Source organism: Phaethon lepturus, unplaced genomic scaffold, assembly GCF_000687285.1.
Source record: "Phaethon lepturus isolate BGI_N335 unplaced genomic scaffold, ASM68728v1 scaffold5003, whole genome shotgun sequence".
NCBI lineage: Eukaryota > Metazoa > Chordata > Aves > Phaethontiformes > Phaethontidae > Phaethon > Phaethon lepturus.
The window spans coordinates 19,878-34,999 of record NW_010531102.1 but is presented as its reverse complement, the minus strand read 5'-3'; the positions used below and the strand labels follow the sequence as shown (position 1 = coordinate 34,999).

At 42.6% G+C, this 15,122-nt stretch overlaps 1 protein-coding gene across 1 annotated transcript; it reads right to left on the bottom strand.

The window, feature by feature from the left end:
• Nucleotides 1-7,574: 7,574 nt before the first annotated feature.
• Nucleotides 7,575-11,038, bottom strand: FBXL22 (F-box and leucine-rich repeat protein 22). Its single transcript, XM_010284436.1, has 2 exons — nt 10,686-11,038; nt 7,575-7,920 (listed from the first exon to the last, which is right to left on the bottom strand). The coding sequence occupies exons 1-2, from the start codon at nt 11,018-11,020 to the stop codon at nt 7,575-7,577; spliced, it is 681 nt and encodes a 226-aa protein (XP_010282738.1). The 5' UTR covers nt 11,021-11,038.
• Nucleotides 11,039-15,122: the final 4,084 nt, after the last annotated feature.

Below are 15,122 nucleotides of genomic sequence, written 5' to 3'. Positions count from 1 at the left end.
TTTGTCTCAGTATTACAGTGTTTAGACAGGATGTGACATTTGAAGCGTCTTAAAATGTTTATCTTCAACGAACCTGGTGTGTAGTACTGTGCTCTGCATTCTTCATGTCTTTGAGGTACTGGCTTTTTCGGGTATACCACTGTTTTCCCTCGTACTTCAATACAAGTGAATGTTGTACTTGATTCCTTCTTGATTTTCATTTAAACATTTTCCTGCTCCAGAGTAGTAGTTGTTGACAATAACAACATACTGCCACCTTGACTCAGAAACCTTTAAACCTTTTGTCAAAAATACCAACCAAGCAGGTCTTTTTAATATACAGATTGATGTAGTAGGTTCCTGACCAGAGTACAAAGAAATTAAAATGAAAATGATGGGGCCATGGTAGAGGCTGTGGATTTTATATACGGTCTGAGTTTATGCCTTTGATTTTAGTAGGTTGCATGTGTGCGGTCTCATTCTGTTGCAGCTGTAATTGTGTTGCGGTCAGCAGGGTGTGGCTTACACCGTAGCGTTCCTGTCTGCTTAGGACTGTAGCGTACTGTACAATGAAATTTTTGTTCTGCGTCTTAGGGAAGTGCTGAAGAGTGCATAATCCCCCAGTGTCTCTATCAAAAACGTGATTTGTGTCAAACTACGAATGCTGTTTCGTGTTCGGGAGGAGGATTTACCAGGGGAGAGTCTGTCCCCAGGTGAGTCACTGCTGCTCTGCCCCGATTTCCCCCCGCCTCTTTCTCACTGAACTCCTCGGTAAGGATGCTGTGGGGCCTCAGGGCTAGCGAGAGCATTTATTAACTTCATCTCACCTGGGACAGACTGGTCCATCTGAGTCTGGAGAAGAGGATAGAAATTCCTGTTGGTTTTCTTTGTGGTTGTTTTTTTTGTGGATCTTGTACGTTAGCAGGGTCTGAACTTAGGGCAACTTCCCGGTTGTCTGAGACCGACCTGGTATATTGCTGCCAGCTAGTAATGGTCAAAGGGCGGACTGGATAGGCTGTAAAGATTTGCAGTTCCGGGTGTCATCTGGTGAAGTTCTTTTGGTTAGGACTAGTTGTTGGCTCATGAAAAAGGCAAAAGGTTCTTGAGCTTTCTTGAGGTTTCAGACTGCAGCGTGAAACTTCTAGAGTGGGGCTTTCAGCAGTTTTGGGAGCAGGAGGGACTCGGGGCTCTGAAATCATGTAGACTTAGTTTCCTGCCTCATTATGTGTTACAGTTCCAAACTGGATTGAGATCCCTGTGTTGTGGGGGGGTATATTCACATCTTGGTCTGAATTTATAGGTCTAATACATAAAAATAGAAGGTTGCAAATAAAAGGGGACACTGCTATACAAAGTCCTGTATTATTGCCTACTAGAATTCATTTATGTGTCTGAATTAGTGCTACTAATTTGCCAGTCCGTTTCAGTCGGGCACAAAAAAATAATAGAACTGAGCCTAAAAATTACAGTTTTGTATGGACTATGCAGTTGGCTTCTTGGATAATGAGAGTATTTTTGGAGGCAGTTTGGTAAAGTTACTTTTTCACAGTAAGTGAAAGGGGATGTCGATACTGGTAAATATTGGTGTTGATTAAAGGATTGTGCTTGATTGCTTTAATTGATACATTTTTATTGCTTGTGCCTGTCCTTTGAATAGTCCATCTTAGCATCGTTGAAACTATCGGGCACTTAATTATTTTTATCTTATCTTACCCTTCTTTTCACCATAATTGTATTGTGCATACATTCCTGTTAAGCTGCTGCTGGACATTTATCTGTTGGCAGACAAGTGAGAAGTGAGGCACCTGAGTGAGACTGGAATCACGTTCGAGTTTCTTGCGTAACGCTTCTGATGCATAATTGCATACAGAGATGAAGAATGTACAGCACTGATTATGTCCTGCTATTGGAGACCACCTGAGAAAGCTCTAACTTTATGTCAGTTTAAGGGTATTTTAGGTATGCAGACGTCTCCCTGTATAGAAAAGGGAATAAATATCACCGGTGTATGTCTGCATTCTGTAGTGTAAGTAGGTCATGTGTGCGGTTTTTTAAAGAAAAAAGTACGCAACACAATTCCAGCTGCAGTGTTGTTGCTCTAGGCGGAGTTGGCTGTAGCAAGGTGGACCGTAAGCGATTTCCAAATGTCAAACCTCATTTCCTTTCCATCTTTCAGCATTGGATGGGAGATATGTGTGTGACTGAAGCAGGGAGTATCGGTGCTAACAAGTGCATATCAGAGGTAAGAACAGGTCTGTGTGTGCAATGTGTTTATCTAGACCCATTTCAGATGAATATGAGATGCGGAGGCACAGTAAGCTTAGAAGTGTTACATTCCCAAGGTAACTAGAGAGAAAGGGCTTGAAACGCTTTAGCCGCAAAAGTAGCGTGCTTGGGTAGGCGTTCTGTAGGAAAGCACGTAGATGCCAAAAGCCTGTGTTTCTTGTTGAACGTGACTACTATTTGCTGCTGCTTATTTTTTGCTGTACGTGAGTTGTACCTCGTCTTTTCCTCACACTTCCAAGTAACTTTCAAGAAGCTCTCGCTCTCTCTGGTTTATAAGGCTGTTGCTTCTTGAAGCCCATAATTTCCGTCTCTTACCCTGGGATTAGATAATGTCTTCTCTACCACCTCTGGTGTTTTCAGTCGCTTTTTCCTACTTTCCCCCACCCCCACCCCCCCGCCCCCACCCCAGGAAGTGCATCCTTAGCCTTTTGGGCTGTCAGACAGCCGGATAGCCCTTTGAAACAGGTAGGCACACTACAACAGAGAGAACACGAACAGCCAGTCCCCGAGAGTAGAGGTGGGCAAGTTATTTAACCGAGTGAAGCCTCACACTTTCTGGAGCTAGCGGTAGTAATGCTGGTTCATCTGACAGGAGCTGGAATGTAGCGGTAGGTGGAATGCATGTCTGTCAGGCTTAGAGGGGACTGGTAAGAGCAGAATGTGGTCTTGAACAGTAGTATTCTCTAGAGAAGAGGTGAACAAGAGATCAGGTCAGGTCTGGAAGTTTGATTTAGATCTGTCACTTAGCCCTTTTGACTGAGTGATGAAGCTTAACAGCCAAAAAATAGCGCTGCCGGTAAGGCAAGCAATGTTACTGTGCTGCAGGACTTTGTTTGATTTCCTTTACCTTATTGCCACACTGAGGTATTGTTACCACAGTGGCAATCTGAAGGGTCTTAGGGATGTTACTTTTCCCCTATTGTGTGGGAAAAGGCACAAACTTCTGGTACGAAGTCGTCTTTGCCACTTGCATCTGATAACCTGATGCAGCTTCCAAGTAGGCAACTTGGTTTATGTCATCTTTCTTTTAGTACTTTTGTAAAATGATAGATAACAAGCCTTCCTCCCTCCTCCATGCCTGGTAAGTTAGAGTCTGTGAAGAGTAAAAAATGTTTCAGGAACGTTGAGGGAACTTTGATGGAGCTCAGATGACTTGGAACTAAAGAAAACTGTTAACATGCTTCCATCCTTACATAATACCTTAAGTAAAATGTAATCATTATATACTCAACTTTCAAATTGGATTGCTAAGTAAGAAAACGTATTACCGAGCCTGAAAAAAGTTACCAACACAACTGAGTTCAAATTTTACCATGTCATAAACAACCATCCACATTCAAGGAGGAAAAGAGCAAAGTAATAGGACTTTGAGCATTTGTACCCAAAGAGGCCAAGAAACCAAGTGGGAGAGTGTTCCAAGGCCCTTTATAGCTCTGTAAAAAAACCACAAAACCCACAACGCCACCACCCTCTTTCCCCCCACCTCCAAAGCGGTTCTGAGAGAAAACTGGCAAAAAGGCATAAATAATATGTAGACAGCTGCAAGCCCGCTTTCATATCTTGTAGCTACTTGAAAATGTGTTAGGTGTTACATCTACCGAGATGTATCTCTCATCGCAGAGTGCTTAGAGAGCTGGCATCAAGAGAAGGTCTTTGGTTACTAATGCAACTATATAGAATTGCAACCTTGTTTTGGCTTGTTAGCAAGTATGTGAAACTGGTGGTTTTCCATGCAAGAATAGTGTATCCAAGGTAGGAACTGTGTCAACATCCCAATTTCCACATCACAGTAAGTTTGTTCAGCCCAGCAATCTCCTTTCCAAGTCTTAAATACTGTTTTAGGATTGCTGTGTGTCCTTCCTGGCTGTGCTTCCAGTTCTGTTCGTTACTTTGTAGTGCATAAGGGTCCTACTTCAGTTCTAGGAATGAGTTAATGGGATACCAGAATATTACTGTGTCATGCCGCTAAATCTCTCTGGAGTTCTGAAGATGCAATAATTACATTGTTTCCTTTGTTTGTCTTCTGGGTGAGTGTTTCTTAGGGATACTCATACTGATCAAGTATTTTTCTAGAATTTCAGCTCTGTTTGACCAAGTTGCTGTAATGCTGTGATGTATTTCTTAGCCCGGCCAAATTAGAGAGTACCAAAGGATATCTGTAGATCAATTAACCACAATGGAAAGGAGGAGTAAGTATATTCCCTTATGCTGAGAGCTGTAAAGTCCTCTTTCCATTTTTGATGCACCACATAAAGACTATTTTCAGGAGTTCGTAGCTAGCTCGTCACGTCTTGCAGAGGAAGGGGTAAGCCCTAGGAATGTAGTCTACTAAAATATTTCTGCTGAGATTGTTTGAAACTTACCTTCCTAGAGAAACTGATAGGAAATACAGTTTTACAGTACTACTCGTGCAGTACAACTTGGCTTTCATTGGAATTCTGATAGCATGTTTCCTTCCTTTCTGGTCAAACATGAACAAAAGAATATATCGGTTGAAATAAACCGTTCTTTTAAGACTACTTGAGGCATCAGAGACAAGTTCTCCATTACGACACCCTAAGCATTTTTCTTCACGTAGCTTTAATAAAAGGAGCAACAGTATTGTATAAAGAACACGATGAGAAGTTGGACGCTCAGACCAGTTATTCCTAAGTAATTGAGGCCTAACTTCAGAACTTGTTTCTGCAGTTTAGATGTCAATGAGGCCGGGGGCGGGGGGGGGAAGGTCTGCTTCAAGAGTAGCTTTTCACACATTCTTTTTGTTTTGGAGATGTACTCTGGTCCTGCTGTTCTCTGGATTTAAAGAAAAACATGTCTCGTGTTAGATATTTGTCAACCTTTAATAAGTTGTTAAGTAACTATTTAAGAAGTTACAAATCCTGTTCCTTAGAGGAAAAGCTAGCTGTTGTAGTCTTCCAGTTATATATAAAAGATTAAAATGCGGACAAGTAGCAAGTCTGCAAAGCTATACCTGTAGATACAACTCTTAAAATGTAACAAAGCTATCGGATTATTTTTAAACCACGATAGTCTTGATGTAGTTGAATTCCAGCGATGCAAGTTCCAGTTCATGTATTTCTAGCTAGCAGATTTCATCAGCATTCTGTTACCGGTACAGCAAGATTAATTGTCAGCAATTGCAGAGCCCCTCATGTAGATGAGAAACAGGCTTGCTATGGTATATGCACGCAGATTGCGGTAGTGACAGACTGTCTTGAATAATTGTTACGTAACCGAACAGAAATGCTGGCGTTCTCTGTAGCACAGAACAGTATTTCCAAATGCTAATATTTCTAAATTAGCTTCGATTTTAAGGACACACACACTCAGGTATTTCCTACTGTATGGAAGGTTTTAATGTAAAATGAAATGTTGACTGCTGTAGACTTCATTGTGATTTAAGCTGGAACTGTTCAGGCTCCGTAGTTTGTCGAACTGCTCTGTATGCAGCCTTCTGTTTGATGTCGTAAGTTGAACTGATGTCTGGTCCTCTAAGGGAAACGACGTTATCGATAGCCAGATGTAACCGTCTTTCATTTTTTATGAGCATAGAGTTCTTCAGAGGATTGCATTGAATGAGAGAGAGATTTAAGGTAAATACAAGTTCAGCTGCAGAGTCAGCAAGAATGGGCAGGATTATATATTATGGTGTGCTCTCCAGGAGTCCAGAATTCTGAATTCACGTCAGAATTGCTGACCAAAGTGGAAAATTAACGAAAGGCAGAATGTGAGGACATGCTCCCACATATGAGTAAAGCCCAGTGTTTGAGACAGGGTGCTTTTTAAAAAAGCATGCTGGAGTTCAAACAAAAACTTGAATAATTCAAACTGGATGATCACAATGATTTTTTTCTCTGTTCTTTATACTGAGACAGTCTCAAGAAGTAAAACTTCTGACAGGTAACTGCAGTTCAGTTGACACAGTAAGGTGGCACTCTGAAATGTTTACCTGTCCTCGGGCAAAAATCTCTTAAGTGCGTGAGAAGTCTTGGAACGGGATGTTACCAGTCCCGAGAACTCAATACCACAACCGAATCCCAGTGTGTTCTATCAAGGCAAATTTTATATAGCAGAATGAAACTGCGCCAGCCTTTGCTGTCAAAACATTTTGTAGACTAAGCCAGAGCAAGCCTTCCTTAAAAAAAAAAAAAGTTTCAGTTCCGTGTAGCAGAACAACATGCAGGAAAGTGACAGCCTTGTGGTTTGGGATGAAAATAGCCATTTGGTTTGTTCTTAGCAGTGAGAAACAGGTGTTCGATAAAGATCTCTACTGTAGTGTGTTCCTAATTTAGTGTTTAAAGCTATAGGTTGTGACTGTCTTTTCGCATAGGTTAGTTCTGTAGAGTGGCATTTGTTCATACTGCGCTTCCTTTAATGTCAACTTTAAAAAATAACTTGGCGTATCTTGTCAAAGTACGTTGTGCAAAGGGTCAAACTGCAATTTGTGCGCATCGCTGTGCATCCCTCAATAAATAAGTCTGACAAGTCAGCTACAAATGTCAGTCACTGAGGAAGCGATGGTTGTTGGGTACTCTGCTTTCGCTAGGAAGATCTCAGGTGGCGCGGTGCACCATCGGCCTTAGCGGAGGAATGACTGTATAGATGTATCCTTTAACAGAAATTTGTTAATCATTCCTTCCCTGAAATTTGTGCAAATCGTACCACTGCCCAAGCTCTATCTGCTGCGGCTTTATGCCCTTTCCCGTTACGTAAGGAGTTTAGAAGGCAAGGGGATCCACTCTGAACCTCGTGACGCAATGGGGGGCTGCTCTTTAAGCTCTGGTCTCGGTGTGAATCGTTCTAACTCGGTTTTCCTTTGTACGTTTCTTCCATGCAGTAATTAATGAGGTGAGCCTTGCCATCAAACTCAATGAACCCTGCTTAACCGCTGTTAAACTTTGTTAAATTCCATCCAATTTATTGAACTCTCTCAAATTAACATTTTACCTCAATAAAACAGACTGCTGTTTCTCTCTTCTGAGTGAGGTGCATTCCACTCGTCTGCAACAAGAGAGTTACCAGAATTGCAGTTTTCAGCCTTAATCGGGTCTAGTGTTTTGTGACAGCAATGTAGGGTTTTCCAGTTTCGAGGAACAACAGAAAGCAAACAGGTTTTTTCCTTAAGACTGTCCCAGGGGAGATGCGTGCCTTTTCCCAGCGCAGCCTTTACAAAACGTATCAACCGTTTGTTTGGACTTAAAGCAGACTGCAGGATAGTAGGCACAGTTCATTGAAGCAACGCCATTCAAGAGGAGAGCGGAGGTGAAGTAAAACACCCACGTTGAGTGAGTTTATTCAGTTTGTTGCACTTACAGCTGAACCAATTTTCTAGATGCTTTTTCAAGCATCAGCTTTTTTCCTGGCTTATTGTCTGGAATCATGTTAGCACTCCTTTCTGCTCTCAGCATTACGGAAGGGCATTTTTCCCTCACTCTCTCTAGTCCGGTTTGTGTTACGTTCCGGCAGAAATCCACGTGGAGCGTTCGCAGTGATCCCCCATAGAGGGTCACTGCTTCTAGTGTCTGGTCAGTGATCCGCACACAGTTTTCCAGTTTGAGTGTCTTGAGGTTTGGGCAGTTCTTGAGAAGCAGCAAGATGCAGTCGTCTGTAACATGGCCGCAACCAGAGAGGGTCAGAGAGAGCAGGTTTGGACATCTGAAAACATGATCGTTAACAGGTGAGATGCGGGGAAAAATAAGTAATAGAGCTTGGAGAAGCTAGTATCGTCAAGAATAAATGTCAATGTTAGAAAAATACCTCCTCTTCCATCAGCAGGGCTAAGAATGCATGAGCAGGTGGGGGCGAGTGTAGATCTTAATGGTTAGCTTTACTAATCGCAAAACTTACCTTCTTTGCTTTCTCTGTCGGTAACAGCCTCTATAGCTCAGGTGACACAGTGGAGAAGGGGATGTGAGTGCCTATTTAAGCTGCAGCTGCATTGTTTTTTCTGAAGAAGTTGCTTGGCGCTGCGCTTCTCTGAGCGCAGAGAATGAAGACACAGTAGAGACGAGATTCAAGTCGGGATGGATTTGGGGAGAATTGAGTGAAGAGGCTGCCGTGTAGACAATGCTGAGCACGAGCCAGTGAGACACTCCCACTCTGGATCTTACGGGGACTAATGGGTGTGTTTCAGCTCTTTGGATTTACTGCATAGGTGCCAGCTACTAACTACAAGTGTTGATGTTTGAACCCCACACACCTCTTAAACCATCCTTTAAGTCACCGAAACTTGGCAAGAGCTCTGCTGTTAAAACAATGACGTGACGAATTAACAAACTTTTCTCTTTTGTTGCTTGGGTAGACCTGGGAAAGTGCAGAAAAGGCCTGTTTCGAGTCAGTGTGTTCATGACTTATACTAATAGTCCTTGTGTAGAAGACTGGAGCAGAGCAGTTACGACTAGCTGTTGTGCTGACCAGCCTGCAAAGCCTTTTGTACAGTGCTTGGTTTCTGCCTTACACCTCTCTCCAGGGAGCAGCTTTTCAGCTATCCATCTGTTTAGCAAAATGCAGCTTCATGTTTCTCTATTAGCACAAGGACTTCTTTAGGCTCTGTTACTGCGGGGGAAAATGATTGTAGCAAGATCACAAGTTGATCTTGAGAGACCTGTGGACAGAACTGTTAGCCAGCCTCCATCCTGCAAGAACTGCAAGGTGTCTGCAAGCACTTCTGTAATAAAGATTTGTGCTTACAGCCTCTATCGGGGTTTTAGGTGTACGGCAGCAGTGGGGGCAAGGGCTCTGCCATCACCGCAGCGTGTTTTTTTTCTCCTCAAACACTGGTATAATACAACGTTCCACCTCGCCCCACCGCCCCGCTGCTGCTTGACTTCACCTTTTGAGCAGAGGCGATAAAGTGAGAACATGTCAGCTGCGTGCTCTTATTGTTACTCCTTCCCTTTACACTTACAAACAGCTAGAAAAACATGGTTTAAAAGCAGGCAAGGTCAAGAAAGGTTCCGACCTGCCATCTCGCTTCCTCAACAGAATAGAAGTACTCCAAACTCGGGTAGAAAAGGTAGATGTCTGTTTCATTTGCATTTTTCTTTGCACAGGATGCTAGGAATTTTGTTGGGATAGAAACGCTTTCAAGTGCGTTGCTGCAAAAAAAGTCAGGAATTTGTCTGTCTTGGGCTGACGGGGGGGGGGGGCAGGACAAATATTTTTTAAGAGGAATATGTTCTGTTTCTGGGTGGGGGGGGGGGGGGGGAGGACAAATATTTTTTAAGAGTTCACTTTAACTTGTGGAAACGAATCCATGTAAGGCTGAATGGTATTTACTGGATTTTGATGGATGTTCGGATTGCCTACTACACTACAGGCTTTGCCTTGAATTGTGTCCAGCAACCAGTTTGGGGTTATGGAAGCTGCAGAGGAGAAGGGCACTTAAACTATTTCTGCAGAGCTGTGGTCTTGCGTTCTCGTTCTGAATCCCAATTTGTAATGGCAAAAAATGGAAATAGTGGAGTGTGACCTCATGGTAGACATTCCAGTGCCAAAATGATTTATCAGTTCCTTGTGAAAATTTGTACTTGCAACTTAAATGTCTGGTTTGAGATTGCAGTGTTGCTGGTTCTCACAAAGACACTGCGTCCTCTCAGTATCCTATAATTTGTTGGGGTTCTTAGATTGTTACTTCCCAACAGAACTTTTTGCCTGCCTTCTTGTGGCACAAAGCTGCGCCGTTTCAGGATGGGCACTGACACGCCCCTTTGAGCTCTGATCTAGGACCACAGCCATGCTGGGTGTTACTGAAACACTAGGATTGCCTCCACCCTGTTTGCTCCTCCTAATGTAAATAGTTTTTTTTTTTTCCTTAGAGCTGCTTTGTAGTAGTAAAGCTGTTGTAAGAAACGGTGTGCACCGAGAGCTGCTTTTCCATAGTGGTAGTTCTCTTCCTTTACTGTAGTTTATAAGAAGCTAAGATAGAGTTAAATTTCAGCATGAAAGCAATACGTACTTCTTAGCAAGAAACAAATGTGGTGTGTTTGATGAACTTGGTTTTGTTACGGCATGTATTCGCTATTGGAAATCATGTCTTTTCTGTAGGGCCACCCCATGCCCCCGCCGCCCCGGACAATGCTGTGCACCGCCAGAACAGTATGTTTCAAGTAAGCAGCGATTTAGTAGGCAGTGGTGCACTTTCCTGTAATAATTATTCATTCCTCCCCCCCACCAAAAAAAAAAAAAAAAAGGGTAGGGAAAAAACAGGCTTAAGGAAAGTCAATATGAAGTATACACTGTTGCCACTATAAAACCAGCTTAAGACTGTATTAAAACTGCAAAGTCAAAGCACTCACGTACTTAATGCTCCATTTCAGGTAGGATGTATGGAGTAGAGAGTATAAATAGCTCTGAATTCTTTCATTGCAAGGCAGTTAACCTTTACAGCAGATGTAGCGTTTCACACCCAAGGAACGTACCTGTTGCAAACTTCTAGTAAAAAATCATTGACAGTGTTTTCGTGCCTGTTACAGAAGTCTTTCTGGAAATTGTTTTTCATCCAGTCCTCAATGTTACACACCTTGACTCTCTCTGAATACCAGCAGATGGATAAGTATTTTAAAGCAGGTCCCAGGAGAAAATTATCCTTCTTTAGTTCCACTGGAGAATGAAAGTTCAACAAAGACCACAGTAAAGGATCCTGAAAGACTTCTAGCAACTGGTGACACGTTTTTGCTAAACTTTTTCTACTGTTTTTGTCCAGAAAAGAAAATAGATGTAAAAGGCACTCCCGATTCAGCTGGGTTATATGCATAGCCCCTCAGAGCGTGGTAGAAAGTCGGCAGTCTCCTGGCCTTGTGGAGTACCGGCAGTGCTGGAGGGGGCTCGGAATCACCAGAAGGCTGTTGCACATATATGGTTGTGGAATGGTGTTTATTTTTGGCAAACAACTGGTGCAGAAGCCAAGACCAGGGAAGGGAAAAGAAACGTGCGCGCATGAAACTGTTGCTCTGTTTCTACAAGGGAATGGAATGGGCATGTGGAATAGCAGCACTTGACTTTCATGGAATGCTTCCTTAAAAGGGATTTGTCTTTTTCCCTTGTAGGCACTCCTCTAAGTTTAGCAAAGTTCTTGTACTGGGGACTGTAGCTACAGCTGCAAGGAGCAGCTTTGCCAGCCTCTCACATTTGGAGAATTGGGCTGAGTCGAAGTTTTGTTTTTGCAGTGCACAACAGTTTTAGCCTTTATTTGTTCATGGATTTTTTTCCTAAGGTTGCACTTCTGCTTCGTGTTCAAGAACTGTTATACCAGATAATGAAATTTCACAAACCGCTTGTAAAACGAGTTGAAAAATTCCCTGGGTGGTTTAAAGCACACCGCCACACACAGAGTCTGTAGCTTCAATTTAGAAGCCCCAGACTTACGGGCAGCTTCCTGCAGAGTGTTACTTGAATAAACAAAGCTAGCTGTTTGTCTCCCCGCCTTCTGCACGGGGAAGGCAGTGGTACACAGCAAGACGTGGCTGGGAGCAGCAAGTCTATGTTTAGCTGCTTGTAGGCTTGTGCTTTTAATAGATGTCTTCTATTCAGCTCGAGTTTTTCTTGTGTTGTTTTAGTAGCTTCAGTCGTGTTGCTGTAGAGGTGGAAGTTTTTGTGGGAAAAGGCTATATAGAATTGGTTTTGGGAGTAAATGGCTCTGTTTCCCAGTAAAGGGAGAAACTCGCAGAAAGCCTCTCCTAGAAGAAAAACAAAGCTACAGCCAATGGCAGGTTAGAATTAAAAGCAACGATGAAGAGCCCTGCATACACCTTTTGGGTTTGTTTGTGAAACAAAAACGCTGCATATGAAGGTGGTTTATGCCCAAGGCTCTCTGGTGTTAAGATGAGAAAATACATTTAACTAATCGGTAGGTATTAACAGCGCTGCAGGAATTTTTCAAGTGGCTTGCACATTTTCAGGAGCTGAGAGATTTTATATAGCTGTGCATTTTAATTGGGTTAGTTTCAGTATAGGACAGATCAACCAACGTCGATCTTTTCCTCTTACCCTGATAATGAAGTTTGAAATTCAACTCTGAGAAAACAAGATTTGAAATTCGTTTGTGGTCTGCAGCAATTACTTCAGCTTCTTACCTGTAATGTAATGTAATGTCTATGCCTACACACAGTGGCTCAAAGGCAGGCCAACTGTGGATCTGCTTAATTCTTTAGAGTTAGTAGTTTTCTACTACATGCGTACGGTAAGCTGTGCTTAGCTTTTTGGTTTCCTAGCCTTCGTCATTTAATATTTTCCTTGAAATGAGGAGGAGATTCCTGCTCCCCACCCGTGCTCAGAAACAGGCTATGGCCAGAGGCACAAGTACTTCATGAAGCCAGGACAGGGCCAGGAAGAGTAGAAGATTCCACATACCAGGTAAGCCAGGCGCTAGAAGACAGCAGCTCAGCTTATACGGCGGGCCAGCAGTTGTTGTTCTTCATTCTCATCCTAGCATTTTCAGCTCTCGCTCTGTCCCCTCACCCTTTTCAGAACTTACCTTCATTGTTGAGCAGGTTTAAATAGTCGAGACTGCTTGCGGTTGTTATACGCACAGGAATATTATTTATTTTAAAAAACCCAACAAGCAAGCAAGCTCCAATGACAAGGTTACCGGTGCTAGGCTGGACTCTGTCCACACAGAGCACACACGCCATGATTCGACGTAAAAAGGAACAGCTGTTAAAAGGCCCTTGAAAATTGAATGGCAGGTAGATCCTCTCTTTGGGTTAAGATGCTAAAAATGGTGGGAACACTTCAGTTGGCTTTGTTTCGTTTCCCCCCAAACAAGGTACAATACTCTGCCTGCAGAAGGACAAGAGGAGTTTCATTTTCTAAGGAAAGGAGACGCTTTAATGGCACATTTTCCATAAACACACTCTGTGAATGAGACATAATTCACATTCAACCTGGAAATGCTCCAGAAACACACAAGATGAGCACAGTCAGTAAGCCTCAGCGAACATTACACACTAGATTTTAATGGTAAACAAACAACTACGGCACTACGGTACTTGAGGATAGCCTAAAGCACAGTGGAATCCATTTTCAAGGTGCCGATTATCTCATCAGTAGGACACAGACACATCAGTTATGAGACATTGTCGGGGAAACTTTTGAACACCACGTGTTACGCTTTCCATTGATGTATTAAATCCTTATAAATGGCCTCCTGCTTTTTGTGTAAGTCAGTCCCCTGTCCCTGCCTGTCTGAAAGTTTCAAATTCTCCTCTCAAGCTGGCATCTGTCGCCACCTGGAAAGCACCTTCTGACCCTATGACAAGAAGGAGCTCCCTTTGTAAGTGCCTTAATTAGAGTTTCGCATAATGCCGCACTGAACAGCTCGCTATACAACACACTAAAGCGGAACTATCCGGAGGGCTGGAGACTTTGCAGTTTTGTTTCACATAAATCTCGGCTCCAGTCATGTATGTGGCTAAACTATTACTAACAAACGGACAACCTTTGAGCAGACAAATTTTGGTGAAAAATCTGCAAGTCTTTGACCTGTAGAGAGCAGGTGTTGCAAGAAAAAAAATCTTGCTAGTTTAGTGTGTACTATGATCAGCAGTAATTAGAAAAAAGAAACATTTGGCTTAAATGAAATGAGATATTCCCATCCCCCCACCCCCACCCCCCCGCAGTAGATAAATATAGGCTATACAATAAGGTTAAAAATGTAATACTAGGCCAGGTGCAGTGTATGTTGCTGGTTCAGTGCTCAGTTATGTTTTTTTTTTGTTTGGGTTTTTTTAATTTTTTGACACCACACTGAATAGAATACAGTGGATAAGCAAAGTTCTCCACAAGGAAGAGAAATACTTGTGTTGCCACAACAAATTGTTCATACTGTCTATCTGTGTTTGCAGTGGGAGGAAGTCAAATTAGGAAAGGACTTACAATGTACTTGTTCCAGCAAAGCATATGGCCGAGTCCTTATCAGCACCTGCGGCAAGAACAAGCCTGACGTGATTGCATGGCGTTCCCATGGCCGTCTCTCAAACGGACCGTGCTGGATAGATACCATTGCCCAAGACCTTAATGTTACCGAGCAAATGTTGCAGGAAGGATATAGTGAAATGAGAACTTAAATCTGACCCAAATAATTAACTAACTGGAGAAGCAGAAGCTGCTGAAAAAAATAAGTGAATGTTGCTGAAGATTACAAATTAGAAGTTTCTAAAAATACAGAAAGGCACATTTACATCACTGGTTTGCGAGAACACTGCATACCCCTGAGTGCTGTAAGTTAAACTGCTTCTGGGCTGTAGCTAATTGTCTATTTTAAGCTTTGTATTCTCAAAACTAAAATTCTAAAGCACTCCAGTCCATGCAGACAAAATGCAGCTATAGCCAGAATAATCTACCAAACTCCCCAACTACCTGTGAGCAGTAAGGCCGCCCGTCGGGGTAATAACACGGTAGGGTCCTTCACGTGCCCCGCGCACCAGTGAAGTCTCTCAAATACCTTTTCCTGCCTGGATAAATGATAACGGCTCCCTATTCTGATGTGAAGGCAGGCTCTGGCTGCAAGAAACGGAGAAATGGTAGGTGACAAACTGTCTACAATTTAAAGCAGTGAACAGTTCTATTTATTGTTTGGTTCAAGTAAAAGATGACATCCTTATATATGTCACTTAAGGTATCAAATAATAATCACTATAGGTTTTAACTAGTGTACAGTTTACATAGCCATATACCATTAGCAATCCTGAATGCTTTCTGCAGCTTTAGATGAAGCCACTTTCTCTCTTTCCTGGCTTAAGATGCTGTGAAAAAGCTATGACAACTGACATTTTAGAAAACATGTGATTGCCATCGCTCTCTATGCATGTCGGCGTACGGCTAGGAGGTAACGCACAGCAAGGAGATGGAGGCGTACA